At 42.2% G+C, this 25,914-nt stretch overlaps 1 protein-coding gene across 10 annotated transcripts in view; it reads left to right on the forward strand.

Annotated features, from left to right (window-relative positions):
• Positions 1-25,914, forward strand: part of CALD1 (caldesmon 1) — a 182,659-nt gene that overhangs the window by 104,326 nt on the left and 52,419 nt on the right. The window contains exon 1 of one of the 10 annotated variants that reach the window (XM_060107919.1): positions 9,540-9,680. The exons of the other annotated variants lie outside the window; for them this stretch is intronic. Within the exon in view, the coding sequence (XP_059963902.1) occupies positions 9,628-9,680 (53 nt within the window). The 5' untranslated portion in view covers positions 9,540-9,627. Of the gene's footprint in view, positions 1-9,539; positions 9,681-25,914 lie in introns of those variants that run through there. 10 annotated transcript variants of the gene reach the window in all.

Consider the following 25,914-nt stretch of genomic DNA (forward strand, 5'->3'; position numbering starts at 1 on the left):
AAACTGAATGCATATTTCAGGTCACTGGCTTTCAGATTTGAAGTGTACTGTATGCTACTTTTTGTGTAAGTATCATCCATTTTATTTTCTTTGTTGTCTTCATGAGGTCTTAAAATTAAAAAGCTTTCCAGATGGCTTTTGGCTTTTAAATAAGAAAAATGAATATGATTTTTTTAAATTAAATGTTTTCACTAAAACCCTTTCCCTGTTCTATTCTACTCTATGAACTAATGAGTAAAAAGGATCTATATTGGTTTTTCCTGCCTTGGTCTTAATAATAGCTTGATTTCATTGCTCAATAACTTCAAAGTAAAATAATGTCCTAAAGCTGAAGAGCTTTCTCCTAGTCTATTTCTAACCTCTTGTCTCAAGCTGCCACCATAAAGGCGCCCAAAAAGTGTACAAAAGAACATTTCTAATAAATTCAACACGTGTCAAATTACATTAGGTCTCTCAGATATAAGCAAGTGGAGTCTAACTGTAATCTATTGTCTTAGTCAGTTTGGGCTACTATAACAGAATACCATAGACTGGGTGGCTTAAATGACAAACATTTATTTCTTACAGCTCTGGAGGCTGGGGAGTCTAAGACCAAGGTGCCGGCCGATCCGGTGTCTGATGAGGGACCCCTTCCTGGTTTGCAGTTGGTTGTCTTCTTGTTGTATCCTCACACAGTGGAGAGAGAGAAAAAGCAAGCTCTCTCATGTCTATTCTAATAAGAACACTAATCCCACTCATGAGGGCTCCACCCTCATGATCTAATTACCTCCCAAAGGCCTTACCTCCTAATACCATCACATGCAGGGTTAGGATTTCAATGTATGAATTTGGGGGGATACAAACATTCAGTCCACATCATTGATGGCCTTAGTAAGTCTGAAAAAAGAATGGGCCAGTAGAAGAGGTCCGCATGGATGCCAGGTCCAGGGTTGGCACTGGTCATCTAGGAATATCCAGATAAAACAGACCTTGAATTTCAGGGTTTGTTCAGTCTTGTGACATGATAAGTATTCTCTCCACTGAGGTAGGTGTTTCTGCACATCTCCGCTTGGCTTGGGTGAAATCTTCCTCATGATGATGTTCCCTCCCTTTGCTCTGACTCCACATCATGAAGCAGTCTCTGGTGACTGAGGCTTCCTGACATTCTGGCTTGGGGAATGGGGGTAACCTGGTTGGGAAGTGAGAGCTCCCCAGGCACTCAAGAGGGAGGTCATCCATTCTATCTTAATTAATTGGCACTAACTGGGATTCTGATGTATACATCAGTTTCTTGTGAGTCTGTGAGCCAATCAGTCTCTCTGAGACCTGTCCATTCTGAGAACTCCCAAGATCCAGTGGCTGGGGCAGCAGAGCTTCTAGAGCTTGTACCATGAGAAATACTCCAAAAAAGGCCACTCCATGGGAGTCTGGGAGGAGCAGCCAACTGGCCTTCTTGATGCAGCATCTCTACTCCATTGCTGTCCCCCTTTAGCCCAGAGAGCAAATGATGAGTATTTATTGAGCACCTGCCATATGTCTAACACTATTTTAAGCTGTACCAGTTGCAAAAGAGGTATTAGGAATCATCCCTGCCAGAAAACAGGTGAGAAAAGGTATATACACATGAACAATGAATAAGTAAGACTCTGTGTATCCATCCATTTATTTCTATCTATAGATAGATATCATAATCATGTACTAATTCATGTGATCTGTTAATCACAAAATAGGATAGTACCTTAAAAAGTGTCATTTATGTAATATCAATAATAAACACTACATCCAAAGTATCCAAAACACACACTGGACTATTTCTCTAGCAATAGGAACAAATATAATCCAGGTCTGACCTCCTAAAAAAGAAATCAGTACTTTTTTAGACCTTATATGGTATCGCTGGAAAAAAATCTGGATTTGATTCCAGCTATAAAAACCATGTGTAAATTTAATATCCAGATGCATAAAGTGGACACCAGAAAATAAATTTATGGTGTGGAAATATTTAGATACTTTGAACAAGAGTAATACACACTGAGAATTCTGTGGCTTATGAACTAACGTGCTTCCTTAGAAGATGCGACCTTTTGAAGATGTGACATTTTCCCTGCACCAGAATTACATCCTCAGAGTCCCCATGATAGTTTCTTAATTTCCTTTACAGTTTAATTGTATCTATGTACAAGAAATCTATATTCTAAAATTATCACCAAGGGCTAAATTCATTTTCCTATAGGCAGAAATCATATCTTTCGTGTACACACTTCCTTCTTAGAATTATATAAGGTATATACTATTATTTTCTGAGACCAGAACCAGGGTTTTATAGATGTGCACCAGCAATCATTCATTCAAGAAACTGTTGTTAGAACCCTACTATTTCCAAGCACTGTCTTATTGTTTTAAAGATGTGTTTCAACCTGGAGGGCAGAGGGGAGTTAGAAGCACAATCTTTTTAAGATAGAAACTTTTCTTTCCAGGAAAAGAAAATAGTCCAGCTGGCTAAAACCCCCAGATTTTAAAAAGAACTTAGAGACTAGACCTATATAATTGTTGCAGAAGAGTTTAAACAGAAATGGAGCCTCACAGCAAGTTAGCTGGAAGGGCTGAGTCACACGTGACAACATAACTATTTCTCAAATGCATGCAAACGAGTGGGTTCAAACTTTCTCATCTCTCCTCCTAAGATGATAAATTACAAAGAAATAAAGTCAAAACGAGGAAGACTTTATAGAGGTGGAGCCAGACACTGGTTCTTAAAGAACCACTAGAATTGAGAGAAGCAAAGGGAGTTTAAAAAGCCATTCTAGGGAAAAGGAGAAGGAATAGCTTTGTTGGGTAAAGGCAGAATGCTTCAGGAGATATCAGGAAAACGGTGGCAAATGCCAATAATCTTTTCACTGAACAAAAGTCCCCTTTATGATCAATGTTAGGGTGCATTGCACTGAAGACATGTGTTAGATTGCCAGGGGGGTACAACTGGGGGTCAGGATTTCTTAAGGGGAAGAATTAGCAACGTAATGCTGGGGCTCAAGGTTTGGCCTTGGGAAGGAAAGAATGTCCTCTTTTTAACTGAACGGTGGTATCATGACCAGAGGACCTGCATTTCACCATGAAAATACAGAAGCATCAAGACAGAGTGAAATGACATCTCACTCCCATGCACCCATCCTGTTTCATTGTAGAACCAAATACATACTAGGGTGGCATTGCTGGTGAGCCCTCAGGGGTGGGGCCAGCTGTGGAGGGAGGGGAGGAGGGGAGGGGAGGAATAGCTACCTCCAGGTGGAGGGGGAGAGAAGGCCATCCTAGGAGAGCGCATGGATTTTAGAATAAGATGTAATTTTAAAAATGTACAGAAACCTTATAACTGTCACCCATATATCCTCAATCAGAATCTGCCTATGGATGTCAACAGAATCACTTTACTAGTAATATAATTCTTAATGATCTCTGCTGATGCAGGACTACCACCCCACCATCAATTTTTTTAAAAAGTCCTTCTGTTTCTGGAAGTCTGTCTTATAAAACCTCATGAATGGTGTATTCACCCACCATGTGCAACCTCCCATGGCTCCTTGCTGCTGGCCCCCTGCGCCAGTGAGGCCCTCGCCCCTCTCTCCCACTGCCCTGGGGTTCACTTGAGACCCTGGGCTTCCACGTCAAAGATACTGTCTCGTGCCCTTGATACAATCTTTCAAGGTTCCAAAGTGGCCCTGCGTTCGCTTCACTCTTCCGGAATTCCAAAACCATGCTGTGCTCATATAGAGGTAGTAAGGGGGACACCTTCCTCTGCTCTTCTTTGTCACCTGGCCACCAAAGCTTGGCCTACACTCAGCAAACACCTTGTGGAAGCAGCTTCCGCTTCTCTACAGCCCACCCCTGTCCTCAGGACATAGACATATGGCAATGGGTCTCGGCTCAGGGACCAGTTCCAAGGCATGGGATAGCAGACAACTCTCCAAACCCCCATGCAAATCGGCTCCCTAGGCCTCCCTCACCACACCATCACACAAGCCCAGATGCATCTCAATTCCAGTGGTAGGCACAACTGAACTTGAGGCGGGGCCACCAATCAATTATCCTCCTATTTCAACTCAACGACAGAAAAAACAAATTAACTTGGTCAAGGCCATTATTTGCTCTTTATGAAGCCAGGTGCCCTAATTCACTTATGCAGCACGTATTACAGAAGGGCTGATCTCTGCCAGACATTGTGCTAACTGGGCTGAGAGGAGGAGCATGAAAGTGGGTAAGACATAGTGCCCCTCCTCAAGGAGCTCACAGCCTAGTAATGCGAGATAGAAATATATAAATACATTCTGAGTTCAGTCTAGGACCTTGAACTCTATGTTGCCTCAAATAGATCATTAGAATTCCCAGGTATTGAAATGCAGGTATATGCTTTCTGAAAGATCTTTTTCTCCTTTCATGAAATCAGATTTTGTGTTTTAATCAGGAGGGCAAGAAAAATACTACAGAGAGTAACCTGAAAGAGTTGAAAAATGAGCCTCTGGAAAGAGTATGAAGTTCTTCATATTAAGGGTAATTAATAACAACAAAAATAGCTTAACAGATAAATGTTGGAGATAGACTGACTAAGCAACAAATCTGGAGAAGAAAAAAAAACCACCCTGGATTTAGCACAAAAATTAATGAATGAACCCTATAAGAGATGCTATTATCAATGTGAAAACAATGTTAGGATGTGTTAACAGGAACGTGGCAGGCAGCACCGGGACTTCAGCCAGCCACATTCAGCCTTGGTCAAGCCTTTATTATGTCCAATTTTGGTTTCCCGTTTGAAGAGTTGTTATATTTCAAGCTGATATTAAAAGGATGGAAAATAGGCATTGGCATTTAGCCTAGAAAAGATGAGACTGAACGATGACTTAATACCTGTGGCCCTAACAGAGATAAGTGGATTTCTATTTCAGCCACAGGAAGTCTAGTTCAGTCACAGAATAAATTGAGCATAAGGATGATTAAACACTGGGACCTTGATCGTAGGATGTCACCTTAGAAGTATAGTGCTTCAGCTCTGCTGCTTTCAGAATACTCTTCACTCCCCATCTTGCATTAATATTTTTCTGTGCATATCTTATCTCCCTTTGGGACTGCCCTTCTTATCTTGGGAGCCCTCCACAGCACTTAACTCCATGACTTGCTTGTAGTAAATATTCAAATAGTGTTAAGTAGGGGGAAGATGCTGGGACAGAAACTATATGGCCAACATTGTAAGGCAGACAAGAGAGTATAGCAACTCAAGATGTGTTACAGGCCTGGAGTCAGACCAGAGAATAGTTCAGAGAATTGTGTCAGCAAAGGCCATAAAGATTCTCGTGACAAACGATGACTTTCTATAACAGTACATACACCTCTCCACCCGCCTCCTCCACCCAGCCCATCACACATTCCACAGTGGGAACTATGAAGACTTTATCAAAGACACGATAGGGAAGGAGAGGTGAGGAAAAGACTTTATTGGATGGTAGAAAGCAGAGGAAAGAAAGAAGAGGAGTCTGTAATTTCTGCAGAAGGAGATGGAAAAAGGGAGAAGTATTTCATGAGAAGATTTCTTAGGAAGATCCGTTAAAAAGCTGTATCACAGGAAAATACAAAGCAATATAGTTTAAGTGAACATGTTCAGTGCTTTTGGGGGTGGGGAGTGAGGAGGAGGGTGATGCCCTCAGGTGTGGAGGAAAGACTCTAAGTCACCAAGGGAAAGGAGGAAAGAGGTTCAGCCTACAAGTATGTAGTTAACCCCTTCATTTCCGTTCCTGTCCACCCCTTGGTGAGCCGTTGTCTAGGCAAGATCTTTTGCTTCATTCTAAATGGGTAGAGTCTATGAATTTCTTTGTAAGAAAAAATTTCTTCAAGATGTTTTAAACATCCCCTTTAAATTACTTGAACGGTTGCCTCTCATGTGAATAGATTTCCTTTGACTTTAAGTTGTGTTTCTGTAGGAGGTGAGTGGCTCTCTGTGTGTGTGTGTGTGTCTTAAGTGCATTAAGGCAGTACAAGGGGCACTTCCCACATACCTCTCTTTTCCCTAGGGAATTGCTCCAAGGTAAAAGCTATTCTTAAACAACCATTGCAGACCATAAAGTCTGGAAGAGATCATGGAGATCCTACCTCCATGAAGTAAAGTTATTTTTTTAATCATATTTTATTAATAAAAGACCACCCTGTGGTGGGAGCTATTTCATTCTATAGCACTGACCTCCTTCAAACCTTCCCAGCCCAGAATCTCTTTGATGAAAAATTAAGCAAAGTATCTAGAAATGAAGGGTGCTATCAGTAATTTGAGAGTGGCCCAGACTTCCGTCTCCCCTAGTAAAAGAGGCTGGAAATGTCCTATGTATGACACCTACTATCTTGCTGGCCCTGTTGTTCACGGTGCCAATGAATGATCATTACTTCAGTTCTCAGAGACACCAGTTCTGGAAGCTGGACTCTGAGTACCCGTGTCTGTGCTACACAGTGAAAGCACATGTGCCTGCTGGTCTCTGCAGAAACAGACACTGTTCACAAATTACCTTCTGGTGTGTTCTTCCTAATTCCTCTCACCTTGCCTCTCCAGCCCCAGGAAGCTGGACCACAGAAGGCTACCTGGGAGCCTTTGCCTACTCCAGCCCTGCTCTCATCTCATGATTCACTTATCTCCAAATGCATCCAATCTCCTTCTTATTGTCCTTTGTGCTCTCCCTGTTCCCTACTGGTGTCTGACCCAGGCCCAAAACTCACTCCTCTCTTCACTATTGTCATGTCAGTACCCTATTAGGTAGCAGGAGTTATGACATCCATTAGTTTTACAAACTGAAGACAGACAGCTACTTCCCAAACACATTACATTAATAACAAGGGGCTGGACTTCCCTGGTGGTGCAGTGGTTGGGAGTCCGCCTGCTGATGCAGGGGACACGGGTTAATGCCCCGGTCCGGGAAGATCCCACATGCCGCGGAGCGGCTGGGCCCGTGGGCCATGGCCGCTGAGCCTGCGCGTCCGGAGCCCGTGCTCCACAGCGGGAGGGGCCACAACAGTGAGAGGCCCGCGTATCACAAAAAAAATAAAAATAAAAAATAACAAGGGGCCAACTACAAGTGTGCATGATTTCCCTCTTTCTATCTTTACAACTAGGAAAATAACTTGGTGGATATCTTTTATACAGCTGGCCATTCACATACTTTCAGTGCATGAATGTCAGCATATTCGTGGAAGATTACTAAATTCTTGCTCTCGTGTGTGTGTGTGTGTGTGTGTGTGTGTGTGTTGAGAAAGAGAGAGAGAGAGTCTGGGCTGGCCTGGAAGAACCACTGAAGTTTTTCCGGGCTACTCCATTTTATGAACTTATTCCGAATATGCCAAAACTATACTTGCCACCTCAGAATTGGAGTGGGGGTGGGAAACGGGGGAAATCAGGAGGCGAAACGTATTCCCAAGGTCAGTTGAGTCCCATAAGCAAATGTATTAGTTTTCTATCACTGCTGTAACGAATAACCACAAACTTGGTGGATTAAAATAGCACAAACCTATCTATTGTTCTAGAGGTTCAAAGTCCAACACAGGTCTCTCTAGGCTAAAATCAAAATATAGACAGGGCTGCATTGCTTTCTGGAGGCTCTATGGGAGAATCTATTTCCTTGCCTTTCCAGTTTCTAGAAGCTGCCACATTCCTGGACCCCATTCCTCTATCTTCAGCACCAGCAAAGTCATCTCTCTGGCCATTATTCTATAGCCATATCTCCCTCTGACCTCAGCGGGAGAGGTTTATCTCACTTTAAACACCTGTGTGACTAAGATTGAGCACATCTGGATAATCCAGGATAATCTCTCCACCTCAATGCCTTTAACTTAATCACATCTGGAAAATCCCTTTTGCCATGTAAAGTAACATATTCACAAGTTCTGGGCATTAGGACATGGATGTCTTTGGGAGGAATATTATTCTGCTTGCCACAGCAAATCACTGAATATTTTAAAAGGAAAAAAATTAAATGGGAAAAATGTGGCAGAAAGAGGAATAGCAAAATGCCTCAGTACATGTATCTATCACAGCTTTGGAGCAATAAACTCAAGTCTAGTCAGTGAGTATTTCATTAAAGCCTCTTGTGTGATCTCTATGAGTGTCTCATGCACTTTAAATAGTCCATATATGTTGAGTGATAACATATATAACCAAAGGGATATTTAAAGGTGTATATTCATCATGATATATAGAGATAATTAATTTTGAAGTTCATTAAACTATATTACTCTATAAACTATGACTTTGAGGACAGCATAGTACTTAAGCAATAAAACAACCAAAATTTTCTAGTTAGTTAAAATGAAGAGAGGGTTTAATCTAACTAAATTAAGCCTCTTTCAGTTGAGCACAGGAATACTTGCGTTGGTTCCTCTCCATGACTTTGAAGTGCTCTGTGCGTCTGTGTCCGTGTTTGTGATGTGAAGCCATAGATCTCAAAGATGTTTTTCAGCGTATGAAGGATGTGAATCAACGTGTAAAGTTGATTGTTTCTCCTGCTATTTACCAAAAGAATCATCTTAACCCTACATTGTGGAGATCTGGGTTGTTCTACTTATTTAACAGAAAGCCAGTCCCATAAGTATCTTGGTGCCCCTGCAGCAATCTGTTCATTGCTTGTTAGCAATGAAGAAGCACATTCATAACTCAAGCTGAGATAGAGTGTCATCTCCAGATAGAATCAACACCACCCCCTCCACAGGGGTTGGAATCTGGTTGCTTTCCAAGCTATTGCTGACCAGGCTCCCTTGCCTGGCCTGGCAGATGAGATCACCACACCAGAGTGCCACGGGGGCAGACTGGGCCCACTGTTGCAACATGTCCCTTCGTCAAGCTCTTGCCCTCATTTCGCCAAACACCCTGTATAGCACAGCATATCACTGATCCTCTGGCTCTCTTCCCTTTGCCTTTGTATGCATTTTTATATCATGCATCTTCCCCTGAATAAAAGGAATAATAGGAGTTTCCCAGATTTGATTTCTCAGTGGGAACTGTTTGCTTTGGAAGCCACTGACACCAATGCTAATTGAGAACAGAGCTCAGAACAAGGGCCTGAGAACTGCACCCGGATGAACTTTTTGGTGGGCTGATTTCCGTTGATCTCTTCAGAATTGGATTGTGCATGCAAGTGATACCATGGTCGACTATTTTCCAAAAGGCTGAGCACGTGGATCAGTGTCTTTTCCTTTAACTAGTTCTCTGCCTTGGAAGAATTATTTGTAATTGATCATATAAAGTCTTCATCATGAAAGCTACTGGGGATCCTGGCCCCTACTGCTCAGTAATAACATCCTGGAAATCACGAAGCAATCTGGGCCGTTTACAATCTAAATCTAAACATGATGGGCCTCTATTAGAGAGATTACAGTAAAAAATAACAATCAGCTCTCTGATGATCCTATGCGAAGGGAAAGGGTGGGGAGGAGTAAATTTGGCAAAGGACAAGCCCAGACTTTCGTCACAGGGACAGACCAAAGTGTTAACACAAAGGGAGAGCCTGGGAGCATCCTGCACACTGCATTTCAGCCACAGATAACATGGCACCTCCGCGGGCCCGGTCCACGCCCTGACCGCTCAGAGGGTCTCAGAACCTCTGCGCCCGCAGCCCTTTTCCAGCTGCAGACATGCTCGGGGGATCCGGATCGCAGGGAAGACGCAGCCTGGCCGTGCTCTCCCAGTGAGTGCTTGCTTCACCTCTTCAGTTGTTCTTCTTCTTCTTCTTCTTTCACATAAAGGAATCGTTGAAAAATAAAATAAAATAATTTTTTTTTTTTTTAGTTGTGGGAGTGGGAGGCGAGAGGAGAAATCAGGAGGCAAAGGAAGGCAGTGAGTGTGTAAATATCAGACCTGTGTGGAACTTTTTGGTCTCAACTTGGTGGTGGCTCTGATTGGTTTTCCTCTGTTACTTTTTTTTTTTTTTTTTTGGTGGTTCGTAGACCATTTGGGGGTGTTTATACCAAAGGCACGGGTTTTCTTATTCCACATACCGATCCACAAAGCATCGTGTTTCTAAAGATCTGCTGTTAATTTAGACCTGAGCCCTCTGCTCGGAGTGATCCATCTGCAGGGCTCAGAGACTTTGGCTAAAGCACACATTGCCCAATCCTTAGAGTCAACAGCCCAAAGCCCTTAATACACTGACCATCTGACTGTGACAGAACAAGACCCAGAGCACATGCTATTGATCAGACAATTGTTCAGATAACAGGCTCCAAAGTTTAGGATCCTGGAATCTTGGAATGTTCAAGCTAGAGGGGCCCCTAGGGCTGTTTGCTGCAATGCTCTTCTTCTATAGACAGGGAAACGGAACCCAGAGGGGCAACTCCACTTAACCCAAAGCCAGACAACAGTCAGTAGCAGGGAAGCCAGTGTCTTTGTACTTGCAGGCAAGGGCCCTTTTCACGCTGCCGTTTATGAGGTTTGGAAAACTCACTGGGTCTTGGGAAAAGGTAAGGCACAAGAGTAAGAACACCAGATGGCCTTTCAGTAAATCTGTCCTATTTTTGAGAGTTTTGGCATCGATTCAGCATGACAGTTGTTGTTGCATTTGTTCCAGCATTTGTGCAACAGCTCATCAAATAAACAGGAACTCAATGGGGTCCTAAAAATGAGACCCACATCCACTATATTAGCAGATCTCTTGGATAACCAGTTTCTCTAAGTGTGATCCCTCAAGTGTGAGAGCACAAAGGGGTGTTAGAGGTTATCTATATGTTCCTGTGGTTATCAGACTGGTTGGGGGGGCTTTGTGGGGTTTTTTTTTAGCAAATTTACTGTTACAAGGAATCCTGTTACATAAAGGAGATGTTCTGATTAAATAGGTGGTTTTGGATCTAGAGCGTCTCATCCCTGCTGCAGTCCCCAGTCACCCCCCCTTCCATTGCTCACGCCCACCCCACTCCCCATACCTCTCTACCCCACCCCACCCTACCCACTCCACCAAAACTTCCTTGGAATCCTAGGTCTCCATGGAACTTCAGAAACCCCGATCTTATTTAATGCAACCATTTCAGATGAGGAAACTGAGGCACATGGGGTGAAGGGCTTGCCCAGTGTTCACAGCTGGTCAACACAGAGCCTGGAATGCAGGGCAAAGAGCCCAGTCTGCTGTGTGTGTGTGTGTGTGTGTGTGTGTGTGTGTGAATTCCTGGTTCTGAGTTTCTTTCTGCTCCATCATGCCCACAGTTCTATCAGTTTACTTTCTCCATGTCTCTCTCACTCTTCTGTAATCACTCTCTCATTTCCTGAATTTCAGCAGTTATCGCCCGCCACCTGGACAATTACAGTTGCCTCCTATCTGGTCCCGGCTTCAGTCTCTGTCGCCTTTCTGATCCTGTCCCCTCCCGTCCTCCCACCCCCACCTTTGAAGATAGACCCCACTCTCCTCAACGTGGCACTCAAAGTTCTCCACAGTCCGCCTTTAATATCCCTTCCCATTCTGACCTCCCCCTGCTCCGGCCAAATCAGATCACTCACTGGTCCCCAAACTCATCATGTACAAGCCACCTCCATTCCTTGGCTCACTCTCTTTCCTACGTGGAGAACACTCTATGTGCCTCAGTTTCCCCTCTGAAATGGAGACATTAAAAAAGATGGGGGTTTCTGAAGTGTTCCATGGAGACCTAGGATTCCAAGGAAGTTTTGGTGGAGTGGGTAGGGTGGGGTGGGGTAGGGAAGAGATGGGGAGGGGTGGGGTCAGCAATGGAGAGTGATTGCGGAGTAGAGTAGGAATGAGGGGCTCTATCTCATTTGTTCCTGACTTCCTTCCTGTCCTCAAGGCCCAAATCAAATACTGCCTTCCTCCACAAGGCCTCCTCGGCTCTGCTTTTCTCTCCATATCCTTTGTCCACCCTTCTATTATTAACCTTGAACTAAAGTTAGGGGTGAGCATGCCTGTTCCTTCCCTTCCCTTCCCTTCCCTTCCCTCCCTTCCCTTCTTTCCTATTTTTTATCCATTAACAGCAGGTAATAATTTCACCCTTAACCAGATAAGAGATCCAGTAAAGTCAATCATTTAAAGCCAATCTCTGAACCCAAAAGTGAGCAAAAGACGCTAGTAGGATGCCAATGCAATATATGGTAATCCACTTGAGGGCAGGAACTATTTTGAAACTTTGAACCTTCAGCTTCCAGCACAGTGCCAATGCTCAAAAAAATATTCTTTGGCTTTCCCATTACTGGATAAATCTAACTCAGTTCATCTAAGTACACACTTTTCATTGGAGTCATTGGAACACACAAAGCTTCTGTGCCTTCTGCTTTGGAAAAAGTTTTAGGTTAAATGCCAAAACAGATGCCCAACAAAATGAGCTCTAAATTCCTTTGCATTTGCATCAGATAATTTATCTCAGTTTCATCACCTACAGAGCGAGATTGGCAGTGTTTCTTTTATGAGGTGCATTAAGATTCCTGAGTGCCAAGACCTATCCAGAGCCATGTTATTTTCAGGGGCAATTGTGATTGGCTGTTCAGTTCTTTAGATTTCAAGGTGCTGTTTAATTTGTTCCTGGTAAGATTACTGAGAGATTCTGTCACTTGCAGTCTAATATTTTCACCACTTACTTTCTCGTTTTCCCAAAGCCCTGTGAAGTCTTCTTGAGTCAAGATTTTGGGTTTCTTATAAACAGCCATGCTTTTGTCACATTTTGTAACAAATGTGGAAGGGTATCTAAATTTGTAAACAATGGAATCAAAGAAACATAGGAAATTATTTAGTTCATCCCACTGTTTTCTGAAGAAACTAAGTTAAAAACATGTCAGGAAATCAATAATTGGCATAATTGTATAAGATACAGAAGACGTGCACCTAAAAATGTTCAGATTTGTAAAAAGTTTAGGAATAAATACCTGGTTTATTTAATCTTATTGGGGAATGTAGCATTACAATTTTCCAGCATGCTAAATTAAAAAAAAAAATTATAATGAAAACTATGTCTTTCCCTTCTTTAAAATAGATGTTACAATACATTTGAAACACTTCCCCATTGCTGCGAATTGTCACTATGAATATAGTTTATTTATTTTTTTTATTTTTTTATGGTACGCGGGCCTCTCACTGTTGTGGCCTCTCCCGCTGCGGAGCACAGGCTCCGGACGCGCAGGCTCAGCGGCCATGGCTCACGGGCCTAGGCGCTCCGCAGCATGTGCGATCTTCCCGTGTCCCCTGCATCAGCAGGCGGACTCTCAACCACTGCGCCACCAGGGAAGCCCTGCATATAGTTTTTTAAATCATGCTGTGAAACAGTGGTATCTCAGTGGATACAACTCTCATCCAGAAATTGTCCAATTATTGTGTGCTGTCCTCTATCTTTTTATTTATTTTATCTCTCCTAATTGCTCTTAATGCATCCAACTCTCGTGGTTCCACTCTGTTTGGATGTAGCCAAGGCTATCAGGAAGCCCTATTTGTTAGAATTGTGTTCAAGGAAAAAGTCAACAGTCTGGGCAAGGAGCACTCAGGTGCCTTCTCTGTTACAAAGTAAAGGGCATGTACCTTTTGTGACTGTGGTTTGTATACCAAACTGGCCATTTTTTCCTCACTTTTGGGTTCAAAGATGGGCTTTAAATGATTGACTTTACTGGACCTCTTATCTGGTTAAGGGTGAAATGACTACTTACTGTTAATGGATAAAAAAAATAAAAAGAATGGCAGAAAAACAGGCAATTGTACTTTGCACGTATGGGGCACTCTATAAATGATATTGCTGAATCTCTCCTGCAGTGGTGACTACACCAAATCTTTATGGAGTTGGTCTCGACTTTTTTGCATGTGTCTTACTGGCCACCTGGCCACAAGCACATGGGCTGAGTGCCTGGTGGCCACAGGCCTGTCTTTCCTTCCTGGTTGAGGCAATTTGCATTGCTCACTCCTCTTTCCCTCTCCTGACCTTTGACCTATTTCTATCCTTGACATGAGCCCTCACTTCATACTGCTTCTCATGTCCCTCCCAGTCCCCCCAAAATGGCTTTGCAGAGGCAGGGCCAGCTGAGGCAAGAGGAATGGGGGGCTGGGGAGGTGCTCTTCTGCCATCTGGAGGCCAGTTTGCCCCTGGCATTCCTAGCTGGACCAGCGAGGATGCCTTTATCCCGTAGAAATGCAGCTTCCGTTCTCGCTACTAGCTTCAGATATATCCTGGGTTTTAAAAGGTAGCTGTGGGCTGGCCTAAGATCCCAGCTGCCATGTATAATAATGTCTGAAGTTCCAAAAACCAATTTGCAAATTAAGGTTTTGGAAACAAGCTTTTCATAAATGTAGGACTGCCTGAATTCATTTCCAAGCCTAATTGAATTTTTAAGAGGAGCCTTTAAAAATCTGTAAACCTTACTCATTTCCATGCATTCATTCAACAAATATTCATTGAGGATTTCCTGTGCCAGTTAGTGCTGCTGGACTAGGCACTAAGAACATAAAAAGGAACAAAACACAGACTCTGGCTTCAAGATTATCTAGTCTTTTAACCTCCCACCCACTGCGGGAATCTTTCTTCAGTCCTCGCACAGCCATCCCCCAACATACGCACATCCCCAGATCCATCAGGGCTGTGGCTGCCATCCGAGCAGTACAGCCACCCGATCAGCATTAGCCACATCAGTGCTTTCCTGTTTTCTCTTTTCCTCTGACCCTCTGAAAGAAATACCAGTTTCTTTTAATTTATATTTAAGTATAAACTTAAGTATAATAAACTTAAGTTTATTTTGTGACTCAGTATTTTACATGTATATACACACACACACACAGATCTATTTGAAACAAATACTTCACAAAACAGTGCTCACTCTTGCTATGTACACCCTCTGATATTTTCTTCTTTTCAAGTTGTGCTGTAGATTTTTTTCAGCTTTATTAAGGTATAATCGACAAATAAAATCGTAATATATTTAAAATGCACAATGTGATGATCTGATAGATCTGTACATTGTGAAAGGATTCCCATCATTAAGTTAATTAACAAATTCATCACCTCTCATACTTACCTTTTTTTTCTTTTTTGGTAAGAACACTTAAGTTCTACTCTCTTACCATATTTCAGTTATACAATACTGTATTATCAACTATAGTCACTGTGTTATACATTAGATCCTAAGACTTTGTTCACCTTATAACTAAAAGTTTGTAGCCTTTTACCAGCCTCCCCCCATTTCCCCCATCTCCAACCCTTGGCAACCACCATTCCAGTTTAACTTTTTTTAAAAATTCCACATGTAAGTGATACCATGCAGTATTCGTGTTTCTCTGTCTGGCTTATTTCACTTAGCACAAGGCCCTCCATATTCAGTCATGTTGTTGCAAACGGCAGAATTTCCTCCTTTTTTTAAAATAATTTTTGTTGGTGTATAGTTGATTTACAGTGTTGTGTTAGTTTCAGGTGTCCTTTTTAAAGGCTGAATAATATTCCATATTATACTGTATATATTATATATGTTATAATATTCCATATTATATATATATCTCCATTCATCCGTTGATGAACACTTAGTTTGCTTCCATACCTTGGCTATGGTGAGCAATGCTGCAATAACATGAGAATACAAATATCTCTTTGATATAGTGACTTAGTTTCTTGCCCTCTGATTTTCTATATTTTATATATCATTTAAAAATGCTAGTTGGGCTTCCCTGGTGGCGCAGTGGTTGAGAGTCCGCCTGCCGATGCAGGGGACACGAGTTCGTGCCCCGGTCTGGGAAGATCCCACATGCCGCGGAGCGGCTGGGCCCGTGAGCCATGGCTGTTGAGCCTGCGTGTCCGGAGCCTGTGCTCCGCAATGGGAGAGGCCACAACAGTGAGAGGCCCGCGTACTGCAAAAAATAAAAAAATAAAAATAAAAAAAGCTAGTCATAAACTACTAAGTAGATTTCAGAAGCTGCAAACTGAAGTTTGAAAATGACTGAACATATTACATAATCTTGGTAACCCTGACCACACTGGCTGCCTGCCTCAGGGATCAGCCTGGAAGTTTAAGGAGAGGCTTTTCAGGTGGCAATCAGAGGGTCTGGATTCTGGTCTAGCTCCTTCACTGATCAGCACTGGGATTTCCAGGAAGCCACTTCATCTCGCGGCAACACAGCTGTAAGATGGAGATGCTCATGCCTGCTCGGTGTAACTTGCAGAGTGGTAAGACCATCCAGTACAATGACGTGCATTAAAGTATATGGGGAAAAACTAAGTACATAACAAATGCAAGTTATTATTAAATAGCCTTATTTTTCCCAATTAAAATTTAATATCAGAGGAACAACTTGGAGAGACCATTTGTTCTTTATAGAGTTGTGGAAAGATCCTTGCATGGGCTGTAATATTATGCAGCTTCACAAATGAAAATCTGAGTGGCATTTGTTTGTGACGTTGTAACTAGGTTTGTATTTAAGAAGCTCAGTCAGGTCATCCTCTTTCCTCTGCCCTTAAATACTTTTTCTGGTTGTAAAATCAAGGAAGCAACTAGGTGGTCGGTGGGTTTTTAACTCATGAGCCAATTTGTGAAGGAGTATGCTTTGCCTGATAGTATCTGCTCTAGCCCACTGGATTTATAAACACTCATTTCCACTGCTATTAAGACTGCTTTTTATTAAAAACAACTGACATTAAATAAAAGTAACCAGTAAAGGAGCTAACTTTATTAAGAAGGGTTTAAAACAATAAACTTCTAGAGAAAATGTGGTACTTTCCTCACTGATCTTTCACTTTTTCTTTGTAACCTTATTGTAAACCTCATCTCATGCAGACATTGATTAGAATGCTTCTTTCAAGTCCCGATATTCCTATTTAGGGCCTGGTATTTTAGGCTGATATTTTCTATGCTGATTAATTCCTATTTAGGGCCTAACCCACACTAGACATTTGCCTCTTCCAGGCTAGCTCTGCCTGCTGCATCAGCATTCCGTGTCTTTTATTTCCATGACTTCTTTCTGATATTTACAAGGAATGCCTACACTCACCTTTTCTAGAACTCGATTCTCCAAATCACTGTACCTTTCACTTTGTATGCAACTGAGATAATATAAAAACTAATATAATAAGGGCTTCCCTGGTGGCGCAGTGGTTGAGAGTCCGCCTGCCGATGCAGGGGACACGGGTTCGTGCCCCGGTCCGGGAAGATCCCACATGCTGCGGAGCGGCTAGGCCCGTGAGCCATGGCCGCTGAGCCTGTGAGTCCAGAGCCTGTGCTTAGCAACGGGAGAGGCCACAACAGTGAGAGGCCCGCGTACCACAAAAAAAAAAAAATAATAATAATAATAATATAATAAAATAAGGACTATATTCACCCCAATAAGAAGAAAATAAATTTTGCCACGTTTCCTCTTTAAAGAGTGAAAACATTCTTTATACAGATCAGCAATCCCCCACCAAAGGCCATAGTTCATAACTACATTGCATAGTTTCCAGAGAAAAGTATATGAAATACATAAAATTTAAGTAATTTTTCCAACCTACCTTTAATATGATTTCATAGCTTTTGTGTAATTTCCATAGCTACTTAATGAATTATTCTGATATGTCTAAGAATTGAATTGAAAATAATGGTGTTCACACAACTTTTTAATGAGTAAATTAAGGTCCAAGGTGGCCTAGGTACACTGAACTTTTGGAACAGAAGAGATGGCTTTAAAAAGGAATTGATAGCTCACCTCTGCCATTTCTCCGATAGTCTTTCTGGAGCTAAACAGCACTGTTGGCTGGGAAAAAGTGTCTCAATACTCTTTCTACTGACCAGACCCACCTTTCAAAGCACTAAATGGTCCCATTCTTGGCACATGAAAACTAGAGTCGGGTATCCTGACTCCCACATCTGTGTTTAGATCTCTATCATTGCTAAGTGTGTGACTTGAGCAGGTCTCTTAATTTCACTAGGCCTAAGTTTCTTCATATGTGGGGGGAAAAATTATAGTATCTGTCTTGCAGGTTTGGTGAAAATTAAAAGAATTAGTTATGTGAAAGTGTGTAAACCACAGTGGATGTTTAATCAGTGTTAAATTTTCTACCTTCCCCTTCCCTCTGAGCACTCCCTTTCCTAAAAACCCCAGGAGAGAAATGGCTTGATATCTTACACCAACAAAGCAACTGATGCCAGGGCAAAAGGCAGATGAATTCAGTTTGTGATTGACATGTGTTCAAAAAATCCATCTACTCTAGAAAAATCAGAGGAGCTCTTCATCTCAGATTTTCATTGCTCCATTTACTTCCTACCTAAAAATGATAACCTATACTGCTGTACTTTGGTTAACTCTAAAGTTAAAAGAAATTTGCTAAAAATAGACTTGGGGCAAAATATAAAATTACTACTTTTCCAAATTGGCCTAAACCAGACACAATGGGAAGGAGGATGTAGTAAGAAGTAGGGGTTTGTTTGCCAAAGACTTCGATGCCACCAATCTTTAAGTAAGCTTGATAAGTAAGGAGAGTATAAATAAAGAATATTAACTTTGAAATCCAGATAAAGTTGGACCCAAATCCTAGTCGCATCATTTTATTAACTATGTGCCCTTTAGCTAATTACTTAATCTCACTGAGTTTCTTAGTTTATTTGTCTATAAAATGAGGAAAAGGGCTTCCCTGGTGGCGTAGTGGTTGAGAGTCCGCCTGCCGATGCAGGGGACACGGGTTCGTGCCCCGGTCCGGGAGGATCCCACATGCCGTGGAGCGGCTGGGCCCGTGATCCATGGCCACTGAGCCTGCACGTCCGGAGCCTGTGCTCCACAACAGGAGAGGCCACAACAGTGAGAGGCCCACGTACCACAAAAAAAAAAAAAAAAATGAGGAAAAGATATGTAAAGTAGTTAGCACAGTGCCTGGCACTTAGTAAGTGCTCAAAAAAATGTGTGTGTGGGTGAATAACAGTGATAATTATTGGCATTAACTGGGTGTCTAGGGGATGAATCTGAGGTAGCTTCCAGGTATTCACAAAAGCATGAGTGACTGTGATGAGTTGTATTAATTTCCTAGGGCTGCCATAACAAAGTACCACAAACTGGGTGGCTTAGAACAACAGAAACTCATTGTCTCTGTCTCACAGTTTTAGAGGATAGAAGCCTGACATCAAGGTGTCTGCAGGACCTGCTCCCTCTGAATCCTATAGGGGGAGGACTCTTCCTGGCCTTTTCTGGATTCTGGTGGCCCCAGCTGGGCCTTGGTTTGTGGCAGTAGAGTTCCAATGCTTCCATTACTTCACATGACATTCTCCCTATTTCTCTTCACATCATCTTCCCTCTGTCTGCCTCTGTGTCCAAATTTCTCCTTTTTATAAGGATGCGAATCATTTTGGATTGGAGCTCACCCTCATGACCTTATCTTAACTTGATTACATCTTGATTATAAGGTCACATCCTGAGGTACTGTGGGTCAGGACTTCAACATATATTTGGAGATGACACAATTTGACCCATTATATTAGTATACAGAGTTCCTAGAATTAAATGCAACAAACCTGGCCCTTACCTCTACATTTTAAAGTTTGCTGAGGTCTCCATAAGTTGAGCAAACCTTATGCATCCTGGAGAGGCATAATGTGGAAATGGTATTCTGATATGAGTTTGCTGAGCAGTGGATACTTCCTGATCACAAAAGGACAAAAGCTCCTCAGACTCAAGCATCACTGGGGCTTTCTTTTTAACCTCAGTGAGTGAAGGACACCCAGGAAGTATGTACAGTCTCTTCTTACCCCAAGGGAAACAGCCTTGAAGTCAGAGATTGAACCGTCTCAGGCCTATACTAGTTAGTATTATGGGAAAGACTTATTTTCCACTTACTCTCCCTCCCTGGTATACATTTTTTAATTTCTGACCTTACTCAAACATTCAGTTTGACCCAGGGAAGCATTACAAATCTGACTCTCTTAGATCTGAAGACTTGCAGGTTGGGAGGGAGACCCTGTAAAACATTCCCTCCACCTAGAAGCTTAAGAAGTCTAGTTTTATGAGCCCACCTAGAGCTACAGGTAAATCTCAAACCAAGATCCTCAGGTAACAGAGGAGCAAAAGGAACACAGCAAAGGTGAAACCTGAACATATGAGGGAGTAAAATTATAAGTTACAACAGAAGGCATCTTAATAAATCAGATGGGCTACTAGTTAAATTTAATGAACCACTCACCTAAATAAACAGTAAAAGGTGCTAATAATTGTCGAAAAAAATTATTAACAAAGTAGAACCATTCGATCCTTAAATTGAGTACTGTATTAGTTTCCTAGGGCTGCTGTAACAACATACTACATACTGGGTGCCTTAAACTAACAGGCAGGGTTGTTTCCTTCTGAGGGCTGTAAGGGAGAATCTGTCCCAGGCCTCTCTCCTAATTTCTCTTAGTTTGACCGTCCTTGGCATGCAGATCCATCACTCCAATCCTCTGTATTCACATGACATTCTCTCTGTGTTTCTTGACATAGTCTACCTTCCATGCATGTCTGTTTCTATGTCCAGATTTCCTCCTTTTTATAAGGACACCGGTCCTATTGGATGAGGGCCCACCCTAATGACCCATCATAACTTGATTACCTCTGTAAATGCCTTATTTCCAAATAAGAACACCTTCTGAGGTCCTGGGGATTAGGTGATCAACCAACCAATCATTTTTAGAGGACACACTTCAACCCATAACAAGTACTGAAAGATTTAAAATACTCTAATGTGACATTGCATAGTTTAATTCATAAGCAGTAAGTGGGATCATTTTCTAGTACAATTAAAATGCCAGCTGGCTGAAGGATATGGGGGCAGTGCCAGGCCATCTGTCTAAAGCCATTCCAGTGACACTCAGAACCAACCTCCATGTGTAGATTTCTGAACCATCAATTCTCCACTAAGTTTGGGTGTTAAGCCAGCCCCAAAGAAGAACAGAAAAGGGGATTATCCTCTTCCACTGGGACATGAGTGTTTTCTGGCATAGGAAGATAAAGCTGTCTGATGGTAAATTTCCCTCCACATTTTTTTTTTTTTTTTTTTTGCGGTACGCGGGCCTCTCACTGCTGTGGCCCCTCCCGTTGCGGAGCACAGGCTCCGGACACACAGGCCCCGCGGCCATGGCTCGCGGGCCCAGCCGCTCCGCGGCACGTGGGATCCTCCGGGATCGGGGCACGAACCCGCGTCCCCTGCACCGGCAGGCGGACGCTCAACCACTGCGCCACCAGGGAGGCCCTCCATCCACATTTTAATGAAAAGTGACATGGACTAAGAGAGAGACAGAGAAAATGAGAGATAAAGGGCATTCCACTTATTGCACATTTATTGCACATTTTTAGCCACTACTCTTCCTCTCCACACTCCACTGCTCAAAAAAGAAAGACAGAGACAGGGTAGTCAACAGAGGAGGAATAAGGGAATAACAACAAAAGAATTTTTTCCTATATTCTGCATGTCTCAGCCTTCTCTGGTGTTAATATTCTCAATGAAAATGAGTTTAAGATCCTTGAGTTAGAAAAATGTTTCTGCCCAGTTCTCCCCTTCAAGCTTGGAAACAGCAGCATACCTTAGAGGACATATAAGCGCAGAACCTATTTCCCATATGATGATGATGAGGAAGAGAATAATAATAGTAACAATAATAATAATAATAATGGTTAACACTCATACAGTACTTACAGTGTACCAAGCACTGTGCTAGTACTTTACAAATACGAGTTTATTTAATTCTTCAACAGCACTACAAGTTAAGCACCATTGTCTCCATTTTACAGATGAGGAAAATGAGGCCAGAGAGGTTGATTCGCTAGCCCACTTCCTCCCTGTGTGGGTGTGTAATGGCTGGCTCCTGGCTCCAAGCTGGCTCTTGGTGGCTCCCTTGCTTTCTCCAGCTAACACTTAACGGATGTTATTCCCAGCCTGTGCTTTCACAGCTCTAACCTCTGGTCTTTGAGTGGGAGAATCTGGCAGCAATTGTAATATGACATCAGATCCTGCTTGATGAGCAAGCTTCTCCTCCTGGTGGAGCAGGGCTGGACGGGGTGAGAGGAGTGGTCTAGTGAGGGTCTTTGATCTTTCATGACTCTACCTTAAATAACCAGCCCAGGGGACTACATATTGCTTTAAGGGCCCTACAAAGAGGGAAGGGTATTTCCATAAAACTGGCAACTCCTCTCATTTCACTGTTATTAATAATCACATGGCTTTCTTATGCCAATTTAAAGAAATAAACTCTTCGAATAATTTTGAACTTCTCCATATCTTAACTTCTAAATCCTGCCCTGTCCAAGTTAGAGAACTGAGTCCTGGAAAGAAAGGAATGTACTATGTCGTTGTTGTGCCAAGAGCCCAGACTTTGGGGCCGGCCAGATGCAAGTTAAGATCCTATGTGTATGGTCCTGGGCAAGTTACTCAACTTCTCTGTGCCCGGTTTGTTCCTCTAGACTGTAAAATAAGAACCATCGTGTCTATTCAGTGCTATTGTAAGGATTAGATGAAATGCATCCTGCCCATTGCCTGACACCTAGTCAGTACAGGCAGATCTCATTTTATTGTGCTTCGCTTTATTGAGCTTCACAGATACTGCATTTTTTACAAGTTGAAGGTTTATGGCAACGCTGCGTTGAGCAAGTCTATTCGTGCCATTTAATCAACAGCATTTGCTCACTTCTTATCTCTGTGTCACACTTTGGTAATTCTTGCAATATTGCAAACTTTTTCATTATCACTATATTTGTTATAGAGATCTGTGATCAGTGATCTTTGATATTACTATTATAATTTTTTGGCATTGTTAGCAATAAGGCATTTTTAATTAAGGTACGTAAATTGTTTTTTAGACATAATGCTATTGCACACTTAATAGACTACAATATAGTATAAACATAACTTTTACGTGCACTGGGAAGCCACAAAATTTGTGTAAGCCCCCAAATTTGTGTATCTCGTTTTATTGTGGTATTTGCTGTATTTCGGTGGTCTGGAACTGAACCTGCAGTATCTCCGAGGTATGCCTGGACTGCACAAATGGGAGTTATCACCATTGAATAAGCTTCCTCATTTTTTTTTAAACAATCTGTATGTTTACTTCACTCATTCAAAGTCAAGGCTGGCAGGTCTAGTACATTCCTCTTTTTTTGTCACCAGTGTTATTATTTCAAATGGACAATGGCTACTGTATTTAGATTATTAGTCTTAGAAATGTTAAACTTACAACTTTAACACAGAGTCAAATTTAGCAGAGTTGGTTGTTAGCAGCAGCCCAACCCCAGAGGACAAAGTGATTCCTGGGGCCTCCTACAGTCTCCCAGGGGCCTAAACACCTTTTGTTTAAAGGTCCTTGGGGGAACTTGAAGACTTATTCTCTCTCTGGTAGGCTTCAGAGCTTCATCTGAGCAGAACACCACAATTCTATGACATCTCTGAGATGGAAGAGAGCATCAATCAGAAAAGTCCAAAATTATAATGATGTCCTGACTCTGAATATAAGTCACTCAGCTTCTCTGAGCCTATTTCCTCAACTGCGAAACAGGAATGATAGTAGTGACTGCCTCACTGGCATTCTAAAGATAAAATTAGAGCATGTACATGATGGAAGTGTTTTATAAACTCTAGAAAGTTAGAATTGTGATTCAAATTATTGTTTGGATGGATCTGAGTTGGCTCTGAAAACAGCTTAGCCACTAAACAGGATGGGATTAACAGGACAGCCCTGCTGACACAGATCATAACAGGACGGCATCTCATTTTGACTTGGAAGCTGCCCCCAGTTGTATTAACATCATAGAAAAAAAGCTTGGTTTAAGCAGTGGAAGATTGTGAACAAAAGAAGAAGGTGGTTAGCTAGGTAGGACAAGGGTGAGAGCATGGAGAGGGGACCCCTGTAGACAGGTGAGAAGCAGAAAGACAGAAGGGGGGACAGGGCTTTTCTTTTGCTTCAGGTTCAAAATAAAAATTTAAAAAAAGCAAATGATATCTGTAGGTTCACGTGTATGCTTAGAACTGGGACAGACCATCCAAGCCCTTCTTAAGGTTAAGACCAGATACTCACTGATTATACATATTCAACACCCTGGAAACATTCAACTTAAAGTTTCTTGACTTCATTACTAAGTTTCAAAAATACCCTCTGGGCATCCCTGGTGGCACAGTGGTTGAGAGTCCACCTGCCGATGCAGGAGACACGGGTTTGTGCCCCGGTCCGGGAAGATCCCACATGCCGCGGAGCGGCTGGGCCCGTGAGCCATGGCCGCTGAGCCTGCGCTCCGCAACGGGAGAGGCCACAACAGTGAGAGGCCCGCATACCACACACACAAAAAAAAAGATTAAAAAAATATATTAGGATTGTGTTTTTTTGGTTTGGCCTTAAAAAAAAATTTTTTTTTAATCCAAAACCATAATTGTGGCCTACCAAGATGGATTCTTCTCCCATCCAGCGAGGATTTAATTTTTCCAGTCCCCTCCCTCGGTGCCTGTTACCCTCTGCTCATTTTTGATGAACTGCATATGTTGTAGAAGCCACTCCGGGCCTCAGACACGAGCAGTCTCCCTCGCCACTGCCAGTGTCCTAATAAGGGAATGAACAAGCTCCTACTGGTGAGGTAAAGAGGAGTCAGGCGGCGGATGGTATTTTTGCTGATCTAGGAGGATAAGGTGTGGTTTGGCAGGTACCTCGTTGGTTTGGCTGGCTCCCGAACTAGTTTTTTTTCTCTTTTTACAGTTCGAACTCTGTAAGACAGACACTAAGAATTGTTTTCTCGCTTAAAGCTTAGCTGAGCTTTAAGAGTATCATCTTGACACAGACCATCCATGATGGAGGAAAGATGGGAATGTGGAGTGAAGTGAAGTTCTCATCCTGAAAGGAGGTTGAGGGGCTGCCACCAGAAGGAAGGTGACCTCAGACTCAGTCACATTTGGTCATGGAGAGAACAAGGGGTAGACCATTCAGTGTATTTAACCAATGTTTGATAAGTTTAAAAATTTATCTGTACAATAATATCAACTTTCACTTTCTGCTTGCCAATATTGATGTACCCTAATTTTAAAAAATAAAAGAAACAAAAAGAATGTTTAGGATCCTAAGGACATGTGGCCTCATCTATTTCCACTCTGATCTATAAATACTTAGCCATGACTCCTCTGTCCACTGTTTTCTGAATGACTCTATGCTGCCTTTTAACGTGACTGCATCTGGCCCGAACTGTTCCTCAGTCACTCATTATGAATCAGTATTTCTCAACCTGGCTGCAGACTGGAATCACTTGGGGAGCTTTAATGCCTGGATTATACCCCCAGCGGGTCTGATTTAATTGATCTGGGGCACAGCTTGGGCAGAAGGATTTTTAAAAGTTCCCCCAGATGATTCTACTGTGTAGCCAAGATTGAGAACTACTGCTCTGGCTGCACCCTCTATTGTATCATCCAGCTCCTAGTGGGCAGGGCCAGCCTCTTTCTCTTTCTGATGCTTTGAAACCTTTAAAGAAAATACAATATGTATATGAAACGAGTTAGACAGGTTTCTTCTCAGGTTGGTAAATTCAGTTCAGTTGTTTTAAACCTAACAGCAGAGAATTGTGCTTTCAACCAAAATCAACTTCTAGACACATGGGTATTATTTGAACTTTATTTTCCATGCATGTAAAGAGTGAAATTCTCTGCCAGCTAGTCGAAAAACAGTGATTCCATTTCAAAGGCATAAATAATGAAGTTAAATTTTTAATGTTTTCTCCGTGTTCATGCAAGCTATTCATCTCTTGATATTTAATTTAGTTAGTAAATGTTTCTTCATTTGACTTTTCTTTTAATATTAACCCAACTTCACATCCTGAAACTGTGAAATTGCTATCTGTAGCAAGGATAGGATGATATGACTGAGGAATTTTTAAAAAGTATTTTAAACCACCCTTCTTTGAAAATAAGAAGATCTGAGAGTGTAGTACCAACATGGGGAGAAGTTTTGAATTTTGGAAGAGTGATGGATTAATCAGATGTCCAGAATAACTTATTACTCTCAACTTCCTC

The sequence above is a fragment of the Mesoplodon densirostris genome, chromosome 9 (assembly GCF_025265405.1).
Source record: "Mesoplodon densirostris isolate mMesDen1 chromosome 9, mMesDen1 primary haplotype, whole genome shotgun sequence".
Lineage (NCBI taxonomy): Eukaryota > Metazoa > Chordata > Mammalia > Artiodactyla > Ziphiidae > Mesoplodon > Mesoplodon densirostris.